Source organism: Leptonychotes weddellii, chromosome X (genome assembly GCF_054177405.1).
Source record: "Leptonychotes weddellii isolate Sample4059 chromosome X, ASM5417740v2, whole genome shotgun sequence".
Taxonomy (NCBI): domain Eukaryota; kingdom Metazoa; phylum Chordata; class Mammalia; order Carnivora; family Phocidae; genus Leptonychotes; species Leptonychotes weddellii.
In genome coordinates this window covers 55,870,116-55,895,360 of record NC_138385.1, presented here as the reverse complement: position 1 = coordinate 55,895,360, position 25,245 = coordinate 55,870,116, and the positions used below count along the sequence as shown (strand labels likewise).

At 44.6% G+C, this 25,245-nt stretch overlaps 2 protein-coding genes across 3 annotated transcripts in view; both read left to right on the top strand.

The window, feature by feature from the left end:
• LOC115941091 (uncharacterized) overlaps nucleotides 1-25,245 on the top strand; it is a 448,023-nt gene that overhangs the window by 302,903 nt on the left and 119,875 nt on the right. The gene's annotated exons all lie outside the window — the stretch shown is intronic.
• The window catches only part of SLC16A2 (solute carrier family 16 member 2), a 96,691-nt gene continuing 88,047 nt past the window's right edge, over nucleotides 16,602-25,245 (top strand). The window contains exon 1 of the mRNA XM_006733685.3: nucleotides 16,602-17,212. Coding sequence (XP_006733748.2) covers nucleotides 16,789-17,212 — 424 coding nt within the window. The 5' untranslated portion in view covers nucleotides 16,602-16,788. The remainder of the gene's footprint in view (nucleotides 17,213-25,245) is intronic.

The following is a 25,245-nucleotide window of genomic DNA, read 5'->3' as shown; positions in this document are numbered from 1 at the left end:
TAAAAGGAACTGGGGTAAATTGGCTTTTATCAATGCAGTGGTAAGGTATAAGGAGAGGGGAAACATTTGTGGACCTGTGATTAGGTCTCAGTCTTTTAGTAAGCCTGTGTTTCTGGGTTGTGGCCTTCAAAAGTGCTTCTCAGTTTTTTCTTCCCCTTATGTGGGTCAGGAGAATCAGTGTGCTGGAGTTGGATATTTCCCTTCCTTCAGGTTGGATAGGCTCTGGTAAAATACCAGCAGGGTACACTGGGGCAAAATAGTTTGGAGCACAGCCCTCATTGTAAAGAACAGAATACTCTAGGCATATTTCAAAATGGCTCCCTTTTCCATTTCTCTGCTAGAAGCACAAGGAGATTTTTCTCCAATCTTCATTGTGAGAGCCTGGTAGGGCTCCTGGAAGTAAATATCACAAGAGTTTTGGGGCACCTCTATTACTAGGCCCCTTATTTTTAACTCACAAACTTGTCCACACTGAGACTCCAGCAATTTATCAATTTCAGTTTAGGTTTTCCTATGCTGACACTGGTTTCCATGGAAGTTTCTGCTTTGAGTTTCTGTTCTGGTAAATGTAATTCTTTATCTGCCTGTTTGTGTCTCTAATTTTGGGGGCGTCAGTTTGCCCTGTATCCTCAATTCTCTGATATATCTCCAAAGAGTTGTTGATTTTTAATTTGCTCAGTTTTTTACTTGTTATTAGGATGAGTGATCATTCCCAAGTTCTTTACATGCTGTACTAGAAAGCGAAAGTCTTTCCTTCTTTTTTTTTTTTGGAAAGAGAGCAAGATAAAGTGAGAGTGGGGGGAGGGGCAGAGAGAGAAGGAGAGAGAGAATGTTAGGTAGGTTTCATGCCCAACATAAAGCCTGACATGGGGCTCCATCTCATGACCCTGAGATCATGACTTTAGCCGATATCAAGAGTTGAACATTGAACTGACTGAGCCACCCAGGCACCTCTTTCCTTCATTTTGGAAGGTTAGTTTTGCTGGGTACAGAATTTTTGCTTGATTTTTTTTTTTTTCTTTCAGCACTTCAAATATGTCATCTCACTGCCTTCTGGCCTCCATGGGTTTCTGGTGAGAAATTGGTTGTTAATCTTATTGAGGATCCCTTGTATATGTTCAGTCACTTCTCTCTTGCTGATTTTTTTCCTTTTAGCTTTGGACACTTTAAATATAATGTGTCTCAGTGTGGATCTCTTTAAGTTTATCCTACTTGGAGTTGGCTTCTTGGATGTACAGATTCGTGTCTTTCCTCAAATTTGGGAAGGTTATGGTCATTATTTTTTAAAATATTCTTTCTGCCCCCCATCTCTCTCCTTTCCTTATGGGAATCCCATTATGTGCCTATTAGTACTCTTGATGTTATACCACAGGTTTCTTGGCCTTTATTCATTTTTCTTCATTTTTTTTCTTTCTACATCCCAGACTAGATAATCTCAATTGACCTATCATCAAGTTCACTGATTCTTCTGCCTGCTTAAATTTGTTGTTAAATGTCTCTTGTAAATTTTTAATCTCAATTGTACTTTTCATTTCTAGAATTTCTATTTGGTTTCTTTTTATAATTTCTCTCTCTCTCTATTGACATTCTCTATTTGCTTAAATATCAGTCTCCCATCTTCCTTTAGTTTTTTGTTAATGGTATTCTATATCTCTTTGAGCATACTAACATCATAGATTTAAAGTCTTTATCTAATAAGTCAAGTGCCTGGGCTTCTTTATAATTTCTATTTTTCTTCCTGTGAATGGACCATATTTTCTTGTTTCTTTGCATGCCTCATAATTTTTTTTTAATTGAAAACTAGATATCTTGAGTATTCTAATGTGACAACTCTGGAAACCAGATTCTCCCTCCTCCCCAGGGCTTTTTTTCCCCCTGCTGCCTATTATGGGTTGTTATTTCCTTATTTAGTGACTTTTATAAACTATTTTTATGAAATCTGTATTCTTTGTTGTGTGTGGCCATTGAAGTCTGTGTTCTGTTAGCTTAATGGTCAGCTGGTGTTTTGACAGTTACTTTAAATGCTTGGAGCCAAGAAATGCAGAAATGCAGAAATGCAGAAAGAAAGAAAAGAAAAGAAAGAAGGAAGGAAGGGAGGGAGGGAGGGAGGAAGAAAGAAATGCAAAAAAATACTTTTCTGATCTCTGCCTATTGGTTTTGTGTTGGGGCACTTTTTCAATGCTTAGCTAGGTCACTTATAACTCTGTCTTAGCTTTTACTTCCTACATGTGTCATGGATGAAGACCAGCCAGAAGTGAAAGCTTAGGTCTCCTCAAGCCTTTTCAAGCATGTGTCTTGTCCTGGTTATGCACATGGATTTCTTGATTCCCTAGTATACATAAAATCTTTTTAAATTTCTTATTTCCACATATATCTCCTGTCCAGCCTGTTCCTTTCCAAGCGTCTAAGTCTATCTATTGCTTGTATCAAATGTTGTCCCTTGCCTCAGGCTGCTGTGGCCAATACCTATGTCTTTAAATGCTTGTGGCAATGGCCTCCCTGCAAGCCACCTGGCCCTGTGATTTCTGAGTAAGAAATAGCAAAGAGAAACATTTATGCCAGTTTTTGAGGGAGCCTCTAGTCAGGTTGAGACCCATAACACAATTCTTTAAGAGTAAGGCCCATATTGCTCCCTCTGGCACCAGCAACTTGCACCAGTTGTGCCAGCTACTCTCCTCACAGCTGCTGCTGATTTGAGGTGTGGAGGATGGTAAGTGAATGATTTAAAACACCACAGCAATCTCTTACCACAAAGCAACACTTTCTTTCTTCACCAAATCTTTGGTGTTGTAAGTCCCTTTTGTTGTAAGTTTTTGACTGGATTCTGGAGTTTTTCCAAAGCTGATTAAGATAGTTTTTTTTTTTTTCCCAGCTCATTAGTTGCTTTTTGGGAGGGTTGTATACCTGGAGTTCTCTGCTCCATCATTTTCAGTGACTCATATACCCTAATTTTTCAAACACTATGCTTGCCAATATAAACAGTTATGAGTGCTTATGTGTACCCCAAGGGCACTTTTTTTTTAAGATTTTATTTATTTATTTGAGAGAGAGAGAATGAGAGACAGAGAGCATGAGAGGGAGGAGGGTCAGAGGGAGAAGCAGACTCCCCGCCGAGCAGGGAGCCCGATGCGGGACTCGATCCCAGGACTCCAGGATCATGACCTGAGCCGAAGGCAGTCGCTTAACCAACTGAGCCACCCAGGCGCCCCCCCAAGGGCACTTTTTTAATGGCAAATAGGTATTTTTTTTTAATGGTGGTAGAGGGGACTAGTTGGAGGAAGGGATTAGGGAAGTTTTCTTCAAGTTGTGTTTGCAAAGTACATTGCATAAATTTGAGAAAACACCAGTTGTCAATATCATGGATGTGTGAGGACTGGTGAGAATTATGGAATGAGGTGTTGAATCCTTCCCAGACTTCTCTTGATGCTGCTTAAGTAGCAAGTGGTTCTGTTACTGAGAAGCTGATTCTGAGACTACATGTAAGGATGGAAAGATGAGTCTGGTCAACCACTAATACTTCTTGAGAGGAACTTGGGAGTCAAGCAAACTCATCTGAATTTTGGGGTAGGCCCAGAATTTATTGAGCCCTTTTCTATCATTCTGTTTTTGGGCTGAAGAAGGCATATAGCCTGATCAGGTATAAAAGCCAGAGCTATGACGAATTCTCAGGTTCATCCCCATCCCAACTCACTCCCCTCTCTGAGGTTTGTTGAAAGCCACTGTGCTCTGGAACTGGCTGCTCGGAATGAATGTTAATCCAGGTCAAAAGGAACTCTCTGACCATGCACATGACACAAGCCTTGTCTATGGCCAGTAGGGGGCAGCTGGACTTTAGAGACTATTACCCCCCACCCCTTCCTGCCCAAGGCTTATTTTGAATGGCAGCTTCCACATTTTTTCCCCGTAACTTCTCCCTGGAGCTTGCAGTACACTGCAGGGAAGTGGGCAGCTTTTCAAATCACCTGATTTAGACATAGCCATCAAATTACCCCTCAGGCCAGGAGAACACTCAAATCTGGCTGTTGGGATTTAATCTTTGGATGTCAGCACTGGGGGACCCTTGGGCCAAGGCTTAGGTTTTATTTTTGTTTTCTTGTTTCTTACTTCTTCAAATTAAAGGTGCAACTCTTTTGGTTAAACCCAGTGAGGAGCCTTGGGTTCAACCCTGGCCTGAAGAGATGCCTTAGAATTCTAGGGTAGTGTTATCCAACTTTCAGTTCTACCCAGAGCACCTATATTATTTTTAACATATCTACCAGCCAGTGTGATAATATTTGTTTCTTTAAATTGACTCACTTTTTTTCTTAAATAAAGTCAGTCTCATTCTATGTAATATAGATTTTAATTCTCTAGGCATATTTTTTCTAATTCATATTAAAATATATAACAAAGCTATTGAAATTTAAAATTTGTTTCTGGTAACACCTAAAATTGTCTCATTTCCTTGTATTACACTTTGGGAAATGACACTATCTGGCACAAAAAGCACGGTTGGGAAAGTACTCATCCTGGTTCATTCTATTGTCAGGTGAAGACAGTAAAAGACCCAGAAAGGATAAGGGACTCACCCAAGGTCACTCAGTGACAGAGCTGGGACTTAAACCCAAGTCTATTGATTCCCAGTCCTTTGTTACTTTCACTGTACCAGATTCCAAGGGCATTAGGAAGCCTCTCCACCATCCAGAATCTCCTATAGGAAGGAAGGAAAGAAAGAAAAAAAAGGGAAGGAGAAGAAAAAAACTATTGGATTACTGAATCAAGATTGGTATAGAAACTGTAGCTCAGGAGGGCCAAGGTAAATGTGGGGTACATGTACCTGAGTACATAAAAAGGAGCTCACATTCTAGTGGGTGAAACAGCTCAGTAAGCAGCTGATTAGAGAGCTGGGATGGGGAGCAAGGGTGCTGCAAAGGCATAGAGGAAGGCTTGATGTGAGTGGGGAAAGAGAAGAGAGTGGACACAAGCCTTGTCCTATGCAAGCTCAGCAGCCCTAGTACAGAGGCTCAATTTTCTCTTCTCTCAATCATGGGGATTGATAGGTGTTAAATACCCTTCAAAGACTAAGGTTGGCAACCCATTGCCAGACAAAGGCCATGGCCATGGAATCCTTTGCTTTCTTTCTTTTTTCCGTTGACATTTGTCACCAATGTCTCTTCCTTCCCCCTGCTCCTTCATCTCATGTGCAAACACAAAACTTATCCTCCAAATGGGAATGAACAAATTGAATGTGGCCAGAAACTCAACCCCAAGAGTATTGAGCTCTGATCTATGGCTCTTACCAACCTCCTCCCCTGCCCAAACTCGTTCATGAGGTACTTCAAAAAGGAAATACTAGAAATGGGGTTCTAACAGATTATTATCATCTGATTCTGGTAGCTCCATTTGGCTTTCCCTAGTTGGATGGGGAGCTGGGGCCCACTCCCACCTCCTTCACACATGTGGTTCCTCCCCAGAAATATGAACATAGGGATTTTGTTGTCAGTTGGCTGCAGGACTCTGAGGGCTACTTTTACCACCATCTCTGCCTCCCCAAATTTCCAAACCCCTAAAACTAAATCTTCTAATAGGAAGAAGATCTGAACTATTGTTTCCTTCACAAGTATTCCCTGGATTGGATTCTTCTCAGGCAGGGAAGTGTTCACTCTGAGGGAGCTCCACTGATGTAGATACCAGGCTTGGCTTTCCTGTTAAAACTGGGGCTCCTGAGGCAATGAGTAGGGAGAGGGGCAGACAGCACCAGACTCATTTTTAACTATCTTTCCCTGCTTCTTCCTTCAGGACGCTTCTCCGTTTGTAGTTTTCTCTCTGGTTCTTTATCACTCCATTCGTATTCCCAGGGCCTGCAAGTACCCCCACCTTCACCAATCTGATAAATTCATTTGCAGTGGGAAAATTTCTGGATGGATATAAGAAAACTTGAGTTCAAATCTTGGCTTTTTCATTTACTAGTTGACTAACTTGGAATAAAAAAAAATTTCACTTTTCTGAGTCTCAATTCCCCTTTGCAAAATGAACATAATCCTTGACCTGCCTACCTCAGAAAATTGCTGGATAGATCAAAGAGGATATTGGACATGAAGTTGCTTTGTGATGAGCCAATCAAAATGTACATGTGAAAGTTTGAGTGAGTCACCTTTCTTTGGGGACTGGTATTTTTAAAGAACATAACTTGAAAGAAGCAGCCACTTATACAACATTTTAAACATCAGGGCAGTATGGGCTAGAGGGTGGAGGCTTAGGCCACTTTGTTGACTTCTTTATTATTCACTTGACAACCAATTATTAAACATCTACTATGTGTTAGGCACTCTTCTAGATACTGGAGATAGAAATACATCCCTCCATTAAACTGACATTCTATTAGTATCCAAAATATATGAAGAACTTATAATACTCAACACCCTAAAAATGAATAATCCAATTAAAAAATGGGCAGAAGACATGAATAAACATTTTTTCAAAGAAGACATACAAATGGCCAACAAACACATGGAAGAATGTTCATCATCACTTACCATCAGGGAAATGCAAATCAAAACTACAATGAGATATCACCTTATACCTGTCAGAATGGCTAAAATTAACAACACAAGAAACAACAGGTGTTGGCGAGAACCCTCTTACACTGTTGGTAGGAATGCAAACTGGTGCAGCCACTCTGGAGAACAGTATGGAGGTTCCTCAAAAAGTTAAAAATAGAACTATCCTATGACCCAGCAATTGCACTACTAGGTATTTACCCCAAAGATGCAAATGTACTGATCCAAAGGGGCAGCTGCACCCCAATGTTTGTAGCACCTAACAGTTCCACTTACAGGTATCTACCCAAAAGAAATGAAAATATGTCCATGAAAAGACTTGTGTACAAATGTTAATTATAGCTTTATTCATAATAGTCCTAAACTAGAAACAACCCAGCTGCCCATCAACTGGTGAATACAATACAGATACAATGGAATATTTCCCAGCACAGCATGGCTAAATCTCAAAAGCATTATGCTGTGAAAGACACCATACTCAAGAGGTTACATACTATATTATTCCATTTATATGAATCTCTAGAAAAGACACAACTAATCCATGGTGGTTCTCTTAAAAATGAGGTGGAGGTTTGACTGAGAAGGAACTTGAGGGAAGTTTCTGGGGTGATGGTAATGCTCTATATCTTGATAAAGTGGTAGGTTATAAGGGCATATGCATTTGTCAAAAACAGCAAATGTTCCTTTAAGATTTATGTATTCCACTGTATATAAATTTTACCTCAAAAGAAAAAACACAAGAAAATTGAAATCTAGCTAGTAATATACGTGCTTCTGCATGTATTTACAAATATTTCTGCATTGGGGGAATGTGTACTATTGTCTTCAATTTATTTCAAAATGCATTAAAAATAAGATGGATTGATATAGGTCAATGGAGAGTTAGACGGACAAATATGTGTTAAAGCAAATATAGTAAAAATGTTAACAGTAGAATCCAGTGGTGGGTATGTAGGTGTTAATGGTAAAATTATTTCAATTTGGGGAAGAAAAAGTTGCCAAAAAAGAGACATGGGCATTTGGGGCCAGTGAGGTAGGAAAGAGCTCTATGCTGTTTGGGTTTAAATCCCATTGTGGGAAGTGGCCCAGGAACCAATGGAGAGTTGAACAGGACCTGCATAATGAGGGGCCCAATGTGGCAGCCCCGGAGTTTGGACTTTCTTCTTTTTTTTTTTTTAAGATTTTATTTATTTATTTGAGAGAGAGATAGTGATAGAGATAATGAGAGAGAGCACAAGGGGGGAGGAGAGTGAGAAGCAGGCTCCCACTGAGCAGGGACCCCAACATGGGGCTCAATCCCAGGCCCCTGGGATCATGACCTGAGCCAAAGGCAGACGCTTAACGACTGAGCCAGCCAGGCATCCCTGGACTTTATTCTTTAGGCAGTAAGGAACCATCTCAGATTTTTAAGGAGTTGAATGACATAATAGGTAGTGTGGCATGGAGAAATGTCCTGTGGTTAGGAGCTAAGAGACAAGGGTCTGGTCCCACTCACAGCATTTCTTTGGGCAAGTAGATTAACATCTCCAGGTCTCAGAAAGTTTTAACAAAATACACTTTTCCTCCTTGTCCCTTCCTCATCCAAAAAAAGGCCCTAGAAAACAGTTTAGTCAGGCACAGAAGGAACTCTGTAAATATGTACTGAAGGAGAAAAATAAACTGTCTCTTCTTTGTTTTTACCCTCCACCCAACTCCCTTGCCCCCTGCCCCTTGCACCCTTGCCCCTGCTCCATTTGAATAATTTTTTCCTGCCCTTTAACTGGCTTTATTTATCTGCAGGGTCAGCAAGTTGGACTTGAAATTTGGCCCCTGGGCCAGACCATACCAGTCACTCTCTAACTCAGTTGCTTATACCTGGTTCTGACCTTAAGGCCCACCACTGTTTCATTTTTCTGTCTCTTACTCTCTAGAAATTTTCTGTACAAGGTCCTTGGGGTTCCTAATGGCCCTAGGTCAGTGGCTATCTTGGAGTCTGAGAAATCACCCCCAAAGAGGTGGGCCAGACAAAATCTGAGAATGTAGGCACACAATGTCTACTCCTACCTTCCCTCTGCTACACTGAACCCCACCCTGCCCCACCCCACCAAGTCTCCCTCACCTTGCTGTCCTATGGTCTCTTCAGCAGTTAGTATTTCTACTAATGACTTGGTGCTTGGGGGAATTATCTTACTAGATATATATGACTTATCTCTCTGGCTAGACTGTGAATTCTTAGAAGGCCAAATGGGAGGAGGCAGGCAAAAGATATTATAAGACCAGAGCACTTCCTAAATTGAACAAAACAAAACACCTATTCCATGTAATTCCTAAAAAGCCTTTACTGAAAGAAGCCTCTCCATGTTGTAAGGAACTCCCAGTTCTCATCATGTCTCTAATATTGCACTTTCCCCCTGAAGTTTCTCACTAATTATTCTCCTTTAACAACCTAGCTCAAACATGGGTACAGAACTGTTTGTGCCATAGAATAGATGTGTCTAAGCTAAAATGTTCAACAAGACAATAGTAAAGGGAAGGATATAGCAAAAGGGAAATGAACATCAACAGTACCACAAAGCTAGATAATCTGGCTTAAAGATATGGCCTGCTTTTCAGGCCTAGAAAGTCCTAGTGTATAATAGTTGCTCAGTAAATATTTGTTAAGTGAACTAATATCTATCCATAGTGGAAGTCAGACAGTGTTCTTCCCTCAGAGAGCTTAGGTTCTAGTGGGGAGACATGTTAAATGGGTAATTTTCATATAATTTTATAGGTTCTGTGATAGAAAAGTGTAGTGGTTAAAATCATAGACTCTGGACCCAGACAGCCACAGTGTGAATCATAGGTCTTTGGGCAAATGATTTAATAATCTTATTCTGTGCCAATTGTAAAATGATGCAACTACTATACATATATCATATTGCCTTCCACCAGGATTTGGGGTAACTAGAAGGAAAAGCTTAGATAATTTAGATGGCACCTTAAATAAGTCCTTTTTTTTCTTTAGGCTTCAGTTTTCCCATCTGTTAAATGAGGAGTTTGGACTTTGTGGAAGGTCCCTTCCAGCTCTGACATTTTATGTTTTTTCTAGATTTTGGAACTACACCAATGCCAAAGAACATACTAAATTGTTTTCTTCTTTTCTCAGTGAAGGGAATCTTCAAAACATCTTCCTGTTAACATTAATTGACCATGTAGTACTACATGCTAACATTTATTGAGTGCCTACTACATACCAGGTACTATGCTAGGTGCTTCCCATATTTTATTTCTAATCCTCACAACAAACCGGAAAGATGAGCCTCATCCCTATTGTGTATGGGCTTTGTTAGATGAAGTAACTAAATTGATTGATTGAACCTTCTTTGTATCAGGTATCATGTTAAATTTAACTAAGGATACAAAAATAAATAGTGCCGACCCTATGTTCAGGGAAGTCACAGTCTATGAAAAGAAACTGAGATGCAACACAGGCAAGACCCATTCTTTTTTTTTTTTTTTTTAATTTATTTGACAGGGAGAGAGAGCAGCAGAGGGAGAGGGAAAAGCAGACTCCCATGTGGGACTCAATCCCGGGACTCCGGGATCATGACCTGAGCTGAAGGTAGATGCTTAACCCACTGAGCCACCCAGCTGCCCCCAGGCAAGGCCCATTCTTTACACTGCATTGCAACCAGACACCTCAGACACCTCTGTTCCAGCCCGTTCCACTCCTCAGGATAGGACATTTTCAACCAGGGTTTAGCACAATGTTTAGCATATAGTAGGCTCTCAATAAATATCTCTTGAATGAATAAAAAATGAATAAATTAATAAAAGGCTTAAAAACCCCATTCCAGGGTGACTGGGTGGCTCAGACGGTTAAGTGTCTGCCTTCGGCTCAGGTCATAATCCCAGGGTCCTAGGATCGAGCCTCACATCGGGCTCCCTGCTCCACAGGAGGCCTGCTTCTCCCTCTCCCACTCCCCCGGCTTGTGTCACCTCTCTCGCTCTCTCTCTGTCAAATAAATAAATAAAATCTTCTAAAAAAATAAAAAAAATAAAAACCCCATTCCATTTTTCCCTTGAATATAATCAAGAAACCAGTCCATTTCATCCTTTCTCTCACTTCAAGCTTTGCTGTTCTGTTTTTTTTTTAATTTTTTATTGTTATGTTAATCACCATACATTACATCATTAGTTTTAGATGTAGTGTTCCGTGATTCATTGTTTGTGCATAACACTCAATGCTCCATGCAGAACATGCCCTCCTCAATACCCATCACCAGGCTAACCTATCCTCCCACCGCCCTCCCCTCTAGAACCCTCAGTTTGTTTTTCAGAGTCCATCGTCTCTCATGGTTCATTTCCCCCTCCGATTTCCCCCCCTTCATTCTTCCCCTCCTGCTATCTTCTTTTTTTTTTTTCTTAACATATATTGCATTATTTGTTTCAGAGGTACAGATCTGTGATTCAACAGTCTTGCACAATTCACAGCGCTCACCATAGCACATACCCTCCCTAGTGTCTATCACCCAGCCACCCCTTTGCTGTTCTCTGTTGACCCTCAGAGGGTTAAGTATTTCTTATCTCATTCTTTTTTATAATGCTTTGCTGCTTCTGTCATCTTTTCCCTTCTAAGCTTGCTCTAATAATAGACCAATTATTGAGCAGAATTGCTTCCTTGGCATTCAGGAAGCAGGATCCATGCATAGGGCCAATTGATTTGTTTTTAATGCACCTATTATTATGAATAGCCTGTTGGCTTAAGCTGAAATCAGACTACATCCAATATCTTTTCCTTTCCACGCCTTCACTTTGGCCATAAGAATGTGTCAATATTCAAATTCGTTTCCCAGTAATATGGGTTCCCATCAGTACTGTTTCCTGATTATGAACAATAAAAACTAAGTCTTCTCTGCTTTTGGACTACTTTTGCCACTACTGAACACTCTGTCTCATTTTCACAATCAACCTCACTTGGCTCTTGGATTCAAGGGTGGTGCTGTATCATCAGAACTGTTAAGTTACCCTCATAGAGATGAATAAAGAAAGTGAGTAAAGGAGGAAAAAAATATGTACTCACCTTCTCGAGAAAGCTCTCAGTACATCATCCATTTTCAAGTAGTTAGGATGAGTTAGGCACAGAGCAGGGGGATAATGAAGATGAACTACTGAATTCTACTCTAGCCAGAAAGGTTCTATTTGAGCATAGAAGAGGCTCAAAGCAAGGAAGTACCTTTGGCCTAAAATAGAGAATGTCAAGGATCGCAGGGCTTTCAAAGGTTGTATGGTCCAGTGAATCCCAAGCACTAATCTGCAGATCCATGACAGTCTGACATTTTCATCAGTTTGTTGACACATGAGAAAAATTGTTGCCCACTGACTTTTCTTGAGAAAGACTTCTTAGTAAAAGACTATGGCCTTTCTAAATTTTCATTATTTCAATGTTAAAATATCATTTCATTAATGATATGCTAGTAATGACACCTGTCCTCACATGGCAACATTAAAAATTGATATCCTTATGTTGGTCCCAAAAGTTTTGGGAGAAATTTTACAGAAATTATTCTAGTCTTTGAGATCAAAATTTTGGGTTATTATTGTTTTGGTCTAGTGGATTTGAAACCTGGCAGTGCATCTATATTACTGGGAGACTTGTTAAAACCATGAATTCCTGGCTCCCACCCTCAGGTATTCTGATTCAGCAAGTGTGGAGTGGGACCCAGGAGTCAGTACTGTTATAAAAAGTCTCTCGGTGATTCGGATGTGTGACCAAGTCAGGGAACCACTGCTTTGCTTCACCCACTAGTATGAGTAATCAAGGGCATAAGCAATCGGAATGATTCCACTGTGGGATTATTTCTGTTAGGGCCAGAAAGAAAGCACATTCATTCAGTTGCAGTATAAACCAGAGACCTCCACACTAGAGTTTCCTAAGGTCCACAGTCAGACAAGTAAAATAATTTAAAGGGCTTACAGGGGCCATACCTCACTTACTTGTCATGAGCATGAGCCAACCTGAACAGATCTATACATAGTAGGTGCTTTCTAAAGATTTTTTTTTGCTATTGATGATGTTTGTTGACTAAGTCTGACTTAGAAATGTGTAGAAAAATTCATTCATCTTGAGACACTAGCCCTACCTCTACCACCTCATTCTCAACTTTGTCTCATCCTTTACATCCTTCCCTTCCCTTTTCCTCAATCTCAAAATGTCTTCACCCAGTCTAGTGGAGTCAAGTTCAATAAATGGTCATTATAATTATTAATAGTTCCCACTAGAATGTAAACTCCACCAGGACAAGGACCATTGTATGTTTCCAGCACCTGACATAGTGACTGGCACACAATAGTTGCTCCAAATAACTATTTGTGAAATGAATGGCTGAATGGCATAAGAAAGGCAAGAGACATGCCTCCTCAATTCAGCACTAACTCTCCTGTTTGCTTTGTTGAACTGACTCTGGAGATTCAGGAAAGACATAGAATTTCAACTGGAGAACAGTGGGAAGAATCGGTGGTGAGGGCTGAGAAATCAGCAGGTGCCCATAAGTCTTCCTGGAATAGTAGGTAATCCAGCGTGTTTGGAGCCTGGCAAGAATGGAAGAAAAGAAGGGAACAAAATGACAGAGAATGGTGCTAGACAGGTTGAATATAAGATCCTCAGAAACAGGCACCAGTTTTTTTGTGTGTATGTGTCCTTGATATTTAGTACAGAGCCTGGCAGACAGAGGCTCTTAGTAAATATTTGCTGAGTGAATGAGGCTGGTCCCAAACCATAAAGGACCTTTTATGCCTCGCTGAGGAATTTAAACTTAAGATTCAAATGGAGAATCATTGGAAGTTTTTAGAGCAGAGAAATATCATGATTAAAGTTGCATTTTAGAGTTGTAATTGACAGGATTATTTAGAAAGAGAACGGAAGTCACAGGCATGTCAGACCTGATTTGGCTCCTAATTCCCAATCTTTGTTAACACTATTACCACTCTTTCCTTCACTCAAGCAAGAAATGTCAGCATCATCTTTGTTTCTTCTTTTTCTCTCAGTACCCAAATCTGTCAACTCTTTCATAACAGTGGTTCACAGAGTCATCCCTTTTTTTTCATCCTCACAGTCACTGCCCTATTTCATATTATCAACATTTTTTTTTTAACTTGCTTGGTTTCCTTACCTATTATCTTTCCAAGCCACAGTATCTTTCTATGCGGTCACCACAGTTTTCTTTCTAAAATGTAGATTTGATGTTAGTCTCCTACTCAAAAATCTTCAGTGGCTCCCTTGTATATCCAAAATTAAAGCCTATACTTCTCAGCATGCCATTTAATAACTGTGAAGTAGGTATTAGCTCCATTCTGCAATAAAGAAACTGAAGCTCAAAAAGGGAAAACGACGTGCTTAGAACCACACAGGTGTGCAATGGTAGAATCAAGATTAGAACCCAGATCTTCTCATACCAGTACTCTAGCCATTAAAGAGGGTTGAAATGGTAGATATTGCATGTGTTCCTAGAATGGTGGGGTGGTGGTTATAGGATCCTGTCTTCTGGGAGGGGCATATACTTTGAAGCTCACACAAATAAGCAAAGATTCCTGTGCTACCTCTTACTGGCTTTGTAGACTTAAGCAACTGACTTAACCTCTTAGAGTCTCTGTTTCCTCAGTTATAATATAGGCACAAATCCATCCCGACCTTATAGGGTTGTTATGATTATATGAGAGCTTGTATGTAAAGGGTTAGCATAGTGCTAGGTTCATAGGAGATTCTCAATGAGTGTTATTATCCACACTCACGCCCCACTCCGGTGATCTAAAAACCCATTTAAACAACGAGGAAACAGAATTTAGACAGTAGGGTATGAGATGAGCTGCAAGACTCCAGGTCTAGTCTTAGTTGTGGGATTAGAAACAACCTTTTTTCAGGGTTTTATTCAGGTTCCTTGCAAATGGAAACCAAGGCTAGTGTCCCCTGGGGCAATAGTTGGTCATGTGTATGGTGAGACCCCTGACTAAAAAGCAAATCTTAAAGCCCTAGTGCCCATTATGTGCATGATTTGTCACTCATGGCTAAAGCATTGTGGATTTTTATTAAAATGTAAATGTTTCCTGGAAGAGGTAACATACATATTAACTCTTTGGCCTGATTAACTTTCACTTACCTCTTTTCCATGAGTAGAGGCCTTCTATGCCTCTGTGCTTTGTCTCTTTTAGGCAGGGACACCCCACCCTACCCCCAGACTGTTAAAATCCTTCTCAACATTCAAGGCCCATCTAGGCCACAACCTCTCCCAGAAGCCTACTGTGATTGCTCAGCCAAATCCTGCCTTCCCTCCTTTGTCCCTCTCCCAAAGTGCCAAGCCCTAGACTGCTGTGGTGAAGCTTAGGAAATGTGTGAGGCTTTGATGTATGGAGACCTGCCTTGAATTCCAGCTTGTACTTGACTTGTCCCATGACCTTAGGCTAAAAAATGCCTTGACTTCGTTGAGCCTCAGGTTTTGTGCTTGGAAAAAGTAGGTGAGACCCTTGACTAAAAAGGTGGCAGTAAAGGCGCTCTTATTCGCTCAAGCAATGCCTGCTCTGCTGACTGGTATAGCCCCCGTGATTTGTGAATTTAGACGGATTCCTTTCCTGACAGGCAAGCTCCTCGAAAACCCTCTATTCAGCCCGCTCTTACGTGCTTAGTAACTCTGCGTTCGTGCGCATCTGGCAGAGCCCTGAGCTGCATTTTCACCGGCCATACAGTCTTCCCCCGGCAAGAAGGTTAATGAGATGCCGGGTAGAAACAGCTTGGCGCTCTCCCGCCTGCTGGTGGAGAGCGGAGTAGCTTAGTAACCACACCGCGACCTCATGATTAGTGCATTAGACGCGTGGGCCCTCAGGGGAGGCAGAACTTCCCGGGATCGTGGGGCGGGTCCCCAGGGCTGAGGCTGGTCGCAGCAGCGCACTCCGGCAGGGAGCCGGGCCGCCCACAGGGCAGATCACCCATCCCGCCTCCTGGGACCCGTGCGCTCTCTGGAGAGCAAAATCTCCCTTATCCTCGCGGGGCTGGGGCCTTAGTCTGGGACATTCAGCGAGACTCTCACGTCTCTAAGCCTGAGGTGGGCGGAAGGGGGCGGTGGGTGCTGGAAAGACACCCTCCGCAAGCGGCTCAGCCGAGTCCGGAGGGCCGGAAGATCGGCCCTTGCCCAACTGGCTGCTTGACCTGGCGTCTACTCCTAGTTCCCCACTGAGGGACAGAGAGCCGGGAGGAGCCTAAGCTGAGCTTGGGCTCCGGCCCCGCCTGGGCCCGGCCCCCTCCGGTGTCACTGCACCTCCCTCCCTTCCTGGCCCAGCCCCCGGACCAGACCCGGCCCTCTACCGCTCCTCTGGGCTCCAGGTTGGCGCAAACAAAACCCTGATTGACTGCCCGGAGGGGCGGGCCTCGCTGCCGGGCTGTCTCCTCCCCTTCGCGCCCCGCCAGGGATTTGCCGGGAAGGGCGGGGGCGAAGGGGGAGAGACTGGGGGGGGGGGGGCTGCGCAGGACCTTGGGAGGCTGAGCCCCCAGCTCTAGAAGATTGTGCCCGCCTTCTGTCCGAAGTCTGGGCTTTCCCCTCCAGGTCGCTCTCCCCAAACCCAAGTGGGGGACAAAGAGATTCCGAGGGCAGGGTGGGGTCTCTCACAGTCCAACTCTTGTCCTGGGGTCCTCGGGACCACCTCCGTTCCAGGCTGCTTGTGAGGAAGAAGGGAGTGGGAGAAAAGGACAGTGGGGTCTTCCCTGGCAATTCTGGGGTGATCAATGCCTGTTTGGAACCCGTGGGGAGGAGAAGGCAGGGGGAGCAGGATAGTTTGTGGAAAAACCATTTAAACTCTCCCTCCACTGGGTATCTGGACAAGGAGGACAGGATCCAGTAGTTTGGAAAGGAAGTTGAGGTAGGGAGCAGTGGCTAGGGTAGGTAGGCGAGTATGGGGAGCAGGAAGGGCTAGGGAGAAGAGCAAGGCTGTAGCGGCTGCCTGTTGAGGGAGGAAGAGGTGGGGGGGAGAAGAGGAGGGGGAGGAGAGAGATGACATGGGGAGAGCAGAAGGGGGGTTGGACGTGGGAGGAGGAGGAGAGGACTCGAGGGACCGTCTGTCGCGGGACAGGCGGGCCAGCTGGGGCGCGGAGCCGGGAGGAGGAGGCAGCGGCGGCAGCAGTGCTCGGAGCGGCGGCGGCAGCGGCAGCAGCGGCGGCAGCGGCGGCAGCAGCAGCAGCAGCAGAAACAAGGACCAGCCACACAGCGGCTCCTCCCGCCGGAGCAGCCACAGTCCCCCTGCCGAGATGGCGCTGCAAAGCCTGGCGAGCAAGGAAGCCAAGGGGCCCTGGCGGGAAGCAGACCAGGAACAGCAGGAGTGGGTGGGTAGCCCCGAGCCAGAGCCCGAGCCGGAGCCGGTGCCCGTGCCCCCACCCGAGCCGCAGCCGGAGCCCCAGCCGGAGCCCCAGCCCCTACCGGACCCTGCACCCTTGCCGGAGTTGGAATTTGAGCCCGAGCCAGTGCATGAATCCAAGTCCACGCCCACCGTGGAGACCCGCGGCACCGCGCGCGGCTTTCAGCCCCCCGAAGGTGGCTTCGGCTGGATGGTGGTCTTCGCTGCCACCTGGTGCAACGGCTCCATCTTTGGCATCCAGAACTCTTTTGGGATCCTCTACTCCATGCTGCTGCAGGAGGAGAGAGAGAAAAATCGCCAAGTGGAGTTCCAAGCAGGTGAGTGGCCCCGCGCGCCCCTCCTGGCATTCTGGGCAAGGATGTCCTCCGCTCCCACTGCCGCCGACTCCTGACCTCTCCGTCGGAGGCGCCCCTTCAGCTTTCTGCTTCGACTCCTCCCCCTTGTCCCTTGCCCACGGCGCTGCTAAGGCGCGGGTTGCGGGGCTCAGGGCACCCTTACCTATGGAGACTAGGCGCAAGACGTCCCTTGGGTGGGACCTGGGATATTCATTGATCACAGGCAAGGAATGAACTTTTTAGCCCTGGTACAAATCCAGACGCACCTTTTGGGTTATTTGGGTTTTTTTTTTTTTTTTTTTTAAGTATGCTGACCATGTGTAGTGGGGGGGAAATATTTGCAAATTTTTTTGGAGGCGGCGCGAAGTCATGGAGAGAGGAGAGAGTTGGGAGGCTGGGAGGGCTTTGAGAGAAATACCGTACTGCGGATCTCCGCAGCAGCCCCTGTTCCTGTACAGGGAGTGGAGGTGTTTTGTGTCAAAAACACTTTAAGAATCCTGGTGACTGAGCGAAGAGTCAAACACAAGGCCGGCGAGTGTGTCTGTTGGAGAGAGAGAGGGGAAGGGAGGGAGTGCGAGTGGGGTGGGCGCGCGTCTCTTTGCTCGCGGTGGTTATGACCCAGCCAGGCCAGGCCGGCCTCTACCACTCTGAGGGAGCGAGCAGATCTCTGTGCCCTCTGAGCTGAACCCCAAAGCAAGCAGGGAGGCGGTCTCCGAGGTCTCCTGCCAGAGGAGTGTAAGGCAGCTGGCAGGCTGGGCCCTGAGACTCACTCCACGCCTCCCCCAACCTGAGCCTTCCCTCCCCGGCGCCCGAGCCTCTCCACTATCTGTGGGATGCCTCGTCTGGCCTCAGCCAGAATGCCGGCCTCCACCTCTCCCACTTTTGCGTGGGGCTGACTTGGTCTTCTTCCCTAAGACAGACAGGGCTGCGGGGCATAGCCTTCGCTCTCTAGGCCTGTGGCCGCAAGACTACAACCTTGCCTTCTCTTCGCATTGAATCTGCCCATAGGCTCTGAAGTCAGAGGAGCTATCCTGTTTTCTCAGAAAGCCAATGGCGATTCCCCTTGGCAGTTCTGATGAGGAGTCTAGGGAGGGAGCGAGGGACTTGGGATGCCTTCTCCCTGAAGGCTTGCTCCTTCTGTGGCTCCTCAGGACAGCTCTGCTGTCACTAGCTGAAAGTTCGCAGCTCAGAATACGTGGCTTTTCATAGTGTTGCCCTGGGGCTGAAGGGTTCCCTCATCTCGCCACCCCAACACGTACTTCTGCTGCCCTCTGTGGGGGCCTCCGGATTATTTATTGAACATGGAAACCTTGAATTCTAGGGCGTCCACCTGTGGATTCCCTGGGCCCTTGAACAGCCACTCCTACCACTGCTCTGAACCAAGGACCCCCCCCCTTTTTAAAGTTTGCCATTTCACTGGGCTACCTTTGAAGAAGAGGATTTGGGGTACCTCTTGGTGCCTCTTATGACCCATTGGCACCACAATGTGTGGGTCCCACTTGAAAATTAGAGTGTGCCTCAGTAGCTGTCCAGGGCGGAGACTGCCCAGGCCACACTGATGACCAAGCATAGGGGGGATCCCTGGACTGTGTAGAACAACTGGGAGTAAGGTCACTGCCATACTCACCCCTGGGACTACCTTTTCCTTGCTTTGATGCAGTTCAGGGGCTCTTGGGAAGGCCGCCAGGGTAGGGCCTCTGGCTGTTGCCTAGGTTACCTAGGAGGGCACCTGCTGAGCATTGCCCTGTGGTTGAAGGCAGGCTGTTGGCCTTCAGAGTCAGTGGCAAAGTCTGGGTGGAACTTCATGGGAGGTAGTGGGGGATGGGCTGAAGCTAGGTCCTGGCATTCATGTGGTGTGAGCAGGCCTAGAGCTGGGCCCTTCAGAGTATGTAATAAAACTTGGAAAAACCACTACTTTACCAGGAAGAGGTTTACTGCTGGGGAACAAACTTCAAAGTAGGTGATCATAGGGGACTCAGGGGGAGGGCTGGCTGGGACTTTCCGGTCAAGACCTCACAGTGCAGCTGGGAAAGGGGGGGGCGGCAGTGGGCTGTGCAGAGGTGTGGCTGGTGTGTACTCTGACACAGACTAGGTCCATTGAAGGGCTGGGTTTACTGGTTTAAATTATGGTGAGTATAGGTCAGGAAGGGACAGAAAGGAATTTGGTATGTCCCTAGGGTCTCAGAATACTTTGGCTTGGGTCCTTGCTGTGGTGCATCTTGAATTCATGAAAGTTATTTTTGATGCTGGATGCTCTTGGGAACACCTCAGTTTTTATTTTGAAAAGGTCAAGAATATCCCACCACATTTCTGAGCTCCTAGAAAATCTCATCCTTAGCACTACCTTTCTTGGTCCCCTCAGCTTTCCCAAGTAACCATTCAGATCCTGAGATTCCAAAGGTGTCTCTGCCTCCACATGCTTTCTACAGTTTACTCAAAATTTCCCAGCAACTTGTGCCACAGCACTGGGATCTCAAAAGGATAGAAGAAGCCAGTAGAAGCTTTGCTAAAATGTTTATCAGCCAGCATTTGCCTAATAACCATTCTGGGGAACATGGAACATATACCCCCATAATCACGGAGGTTGGTGCATTGTCCATTTCTATTAATGCGGTGCATTGTCCATTTCTATTAATGTCTGACATGCCTTTTATCTCTAAAAATCTGTGAATTTAATGTTTGGAGGCATCCTACACCCCAGATTGTCTTTGGCTAGGCCTAATATCTTTACAGTTCTAAAGCTGCCACTGAATGGCTTTATGAATCTAAGGTTCTGCAGATAATTGTAACTGTTATGAGGGAGCCCCAGAGAAAGGTAGTTTTGTTGTTTGGGGGCTAACTCCACATCAGAGGGGTCTCTGGGCATGGGGAAAAGCCATGGAGAGTAGAAAGGACGTGGAATTCAGGCCATTCTAGAGCATGCAATGTACAGTTTTTGTGGATTCTGTGATGTGTAGAGTTCTGTGGTGGCACGAACAGTATATCTTGTGCCTTCTCTTCACCTGTTTTTGAAGGGAAGCCAACTTTCCCTTGGTCCTATGCCTGACACAAATAGCAGGCAAAAGGTTCCTGAGATGGAGGCAAGTGACCAAGGTCTGGTTTAGGGGGAAATGGAAAAGATCAAGAGAGAAATGAGCCTATACTTTTTTCAGAGCTTGTAGGAAATTTGGGAGTCCCCCTGCCCGGACCAAGCAGCAGACAGGACAGGGCAGCCAGGCAATCTAGTGAAAAGTATAGCATGGCTTCCTGGTTTCAGTTTTTCTTGTAGCTCTGCAAGAAATATAGGCTCATTTCTCTCCTGATCTTTTCCTTTCCCCCCAAAACCAGACCTTGGTCAGTTGCCTATATCTCGGGAACCTTTTGCCTGCCACTCCTCCCAGGCATAGGACCCAGGGAAAGTTGACTTTTGGAGGAAAGAGGATAAAGAGGAACAAGATAGCATTGGTTGTGGGCCCCAGGTCATTATTGGAACCCTAAATGGGTTGGAGCTAGGGAAGGCTTAGGGTTGGGGATCCAGGGGACAAGGTAGACCAAGCCAGAGTTGTTAACATTGGCTCTAAGCTTAGGTTTTTTTAAATGTGCTCCAGAGAAAACCCTTTACTCTGCACTTTCCACCTTGACTGACAGTCTAACACTGAGCCATAAAATATGATGGGAGGCATCTTTTATTGCATAGTTTATAAGCATGGTCCTTGTAGACTCCTAGGTTGGAGGATAGGGACTAGGGCTCACACCACCCAGGGAAGGGGACAATGGTCAGGAAAGTCTGTTACTGGGTACAAGATAGTTCAGACTCATGGATCACTCAAATGGAGACAGAATTTTCTAGGCATGGGGAAAATGGTACACTATGTATTTAGACAGAGAGTCCCAAGGATGGGTTGGGTCAAAGGCAGGTTAGGCTATATTTCTCTTCCCCATCTTAGGGCCTTTCATTGCTTGGTTCATGTCTCACTGGGCTGACTACTAAATTGCTGCGTTTAGGAACCAGGTATTTTTTGAGCAAATCTGCCAGGTTCTTGCCTTTGGCTGAAAGCTTTTGCCTACTGTCCAGATAAACTTGATCACGTTGGTTTAAAGCCTGCAATGGAACTTTAGGCCACAGGGCCATTGGTCAGGCATCTTTCAAGTAACTCTTCTGCCTCCCTTCCAACCAAACTGGATCACAAACTAGGACCTTGACTCATACTGAAAGGGATGAGGAGGAGAGGCTGGGGTATTTGGAAGCCAACCAGGGGGATGCTTGTTGTAGCTGGAGTAGCTGGTTGAGGTTGGATCCCTGGCTCACTGTCCAGTGACCTCAAATGCTCATTCTAAATATAAATCTGGACCCCAAAGGGCTGGTGATCTCAGTAATACCAGCTAGACAGTGACTAGGAGTTAGACAGCTTGTGCCCCTGACTTGCTCTGTGACTTTGAGCAGGCACTTTACCTCTCTGTACTTCAGTTTATCTATCTGAAAAATGAGAGGGTTTGACTAGATGAACTTTATAGCTATGCCATTCTATCCTTCTAGATTTATGTGATATTTTATTCTTTACAATTCACTTGGCATACATTTTGACTCATTCAGACAAAATTGAAATTTGTTAATCTGCCTGAATGAAGATGTAGACAGGCTGGGAAGAGATTGGGGAAACAATGAAAAAAACCACATAGATATTATTTTTCCATGTCATATGTATTTAGAGATTATAGGGCTGCTTATATATACCATTGTTGTTGGAAAGATCCACTCCTTTTTGCCCAGTGTATAAGGGCAACTCTGGATATACAACTGCTTCTCCCAGAATGCCCTGCTCAGTATGGAACTGGGCCCCCAAGAAAATTCCCTCAACTTGGCCAGCTGCAGGCTAGCAGAGTGGGTCTGTATGCTACTGTTTCCCAGCATATGAGCCTATTCCTAAAAAGCATTAAACTATAAGCATTTCCTTAAGTCTCAGTTTGGACCCTTCCCCTGAAACTTAATTTCCCATAGCTCATTCTTACTTCTCAGAAATGCATAGTTACTATGACCTTGGTTTGCTGTTACTTCAGGAAAGAAGAGTAAACCAAGATTCCTAAATGTGATATAGTGGTTTTCTTCAGGGAGCTTCAGACAGGGCAACTTTATAACTGGGTTAGAACTGTTGCCTGGGTCCCACTGTGGATGGGTGTGGGAGGACTGTTGTTTCAGTCTTAGAGGAGGCCCTACTGGGTATCCACAATCCCCGGTCAACTTCAGCTTCACTCAGGGCTTAGCTGAGAGTGTGGCTACTGGACAAGCAGGCATAGAGCTCTCTCTCATTTTCCCCTAAATTTATACTTGCTTGTCATTGGAAACATTTCCTCCAATGCCATGAAGAGTAAACAAGCAGCTGGATTATCAACATTTGCAGAAATATGTAAAGGATGCCATCTTGACCTTTTGAACAGACCAGTTTCCCAAGAGGGTGTACTGCTTTTACCACCAGCATCTTTTTGTTTGGTTGCCTTTTGAAAATAAATAATCATTTACTCTTTTCAGATTGTGTAAAAGATGGAGTGAACTTTCTTGCCTTTAAAGGAACTGTCTCGCTTGGGATTCAATGAGCAAATCTTAGAGAAAAGGCTTTATTCATAACACACACACACACACACACACACACCATACACCTCACCTGAAGCCATGGATTAGGAAAGAAGTTTTTTCCCATCTGTTTATGGAATCAGGTTTAACATAATAGAGGCTTCTATAGGGGTTATGGCAGACTAGCACAAAGGGCCCGGAATGAAAAACTTGTTAGGTGAGGGTGATGGAGAGGAGATGGCCAGCCTGGTCTGTACATCTTGGCCTAGACCCCTTTGTAACTCCCCAACACTGGAGCGTGGAAACATTATAAGTTTCTTCCTGCTTCCATCCGTCCCCTTATCCTGCATCCCTCTCGGTACTCAAAGGTCAATGGGAAGAGGATTTAGGACACTCCAGCCCTCTCCCATCTTAGAAATGACAGAGCACTAAGCCTAAGGACATTTAATTACCTACCTTGCAGGTGGGTGCTGTGGTTACTAATGTGAAATCACTTGGCACCTATTTGTGGGTGTTGAATGTGGCCTGTTTGGGTGGCTTGAGGAAGTATATGCCTCTTCACCCTGGTAGTCTTGCCTACCTATCTTTTACTTTGCTCCAGCTTCTGGGGTTGAAAGGAGAAGAAGGGATGAAATTGGCTCTCCTAACCATATTTTCCTGGCTCCTCCCATTTTCATAGTGTATTTGTATCACCTTTGCTAGATATGTCATCTTTTCTCCTCACAGTATTGTTATCTCTCTTCTTTCTCTTTCTCTTGCTCAATTAAAGGAACAACTGGAGTTTAAGATATTGTACAGGCCCAACTCCAGCCTGGATCTTGACCCATTTCTACACATCCCACAGAGGAATCTCTTCCTTTTCCCCCTTTCTTCCCTCTCTTACTGTCCACTTTCTGGGGGAAAGGTGACTTTCTATATAGCATTCAAGAGTGTGGAAGTCATCACCTCTGGATTTTTGCAGTAAGAAAGCTGCTATGAACCTGTTTTTATCATTTCCACACCCTCTTTTTTCATAACCCTGGGACCCCAGCCAAGGAAATAGTATTGTAGCAGGTCTTACCCAATTGTAGTCAACAAATGTCCTGGTCAGTTGCACCCCTCTCTCTTCAAGTCCTTACTTTCCTTGTTCTGTGCCAACTGAACCTCCAGAGATTTCAGATTGGTTTTCAGTAGCTTCAGTGGCTCTGGATAGAACAGAAGTCTTCATTCTATTTTGAGTCTCATCATCTCTCTTCTTGCCAAAAAATACTACAGAATTGATTGTAGAGGAGTCAGAGAAGGGAGGAGGCAGACACCCAGGTCCTAACTAGAGTCAAAAGTGCTGTCAGTGAGGGTAGAAAGAGTGGAAGTGAAGCTCCCAGGTTAGTTGCTTCCCTACTTCTGCATAGCTGAAGGGAAAAGCGGAAGGGAAATGTCGCTAGACAAGCAGTCCTTACACAGTCTTTTTGCTCAGCTTATCCTGTGGATCTACCCACCCACCCTCTTATCCAGGCTGAAAGGGTATGTACATGCACCCATACATCCAGACCTGTGTGTACGTGTGTATGTATAGCTGGGCATGTGATGTCTGTCTGGGCCAGTTAGCACAGTTGCTTAGAACACAGCACCTATGAGGCTGAGATCACAGATTCAGTCACTTGTTCAGGTCACTGAGCTTCTCACAAAGAAAAGAGCTCTTCTGTTCACCACCCATGCCCTTCATGTGGGGCTGCCACTAATCCCAAGGGGACTGGGTAAAAGTATGGAGATGACTCACTATAAGCCCTCCCTGCTACTTATTATTATTATTATTAACATTTATTTAGCATTTTGCAATTAAATCTGTGCCAGCATTATATTAAATTCTTTTTTTAAAAATTTATTTTATTATGTTATGTTAGTCACCATACAACACATCATTAGTTTTTGATGTGGTGATCCACGATCCATTGTTTTCGTATAACATCCAGTGCTCCCTACTGGGTATTTACCCCAAAGATACAAATGTAAGGATCTGAAGGGGTACGTGCACCCCGAAGTTTATAGCAGCAATGTCCACAATAGCCAAACTGAGGAAAGAGCCAAGATGTCCATTGACAGATGAACGGATAAAGAGGATGTGGTATATATATACAAAGGAATATTATGCCATCAAAAGGAATGAAATCTTGCCATTTGCAACGACGTGGATGGAACTGTAGGGTGTTATGTTGAGCGAAATAAGTCAATCAGAGAAAGAGGTGTATCATATGATGTCACTGATATGAGGAATTCTTAATCTAAGGAAACAAACTGAGGGTTGCTGGAGTGGTGGGGGTGGGAAGGATGGGGTGGCTGGGTGATAGACATTGGGGAGGGTATGTGCTATGGTGAGTGCTGTGAATTGTGCAAGACTGTTGAATCAGAGATCTGTACCTCTGAAACAAATAATACATTATATGTTAAAAAAAAAAAGAAGAAGAAGATAGCAGGAGGGGAAGAATGAAGG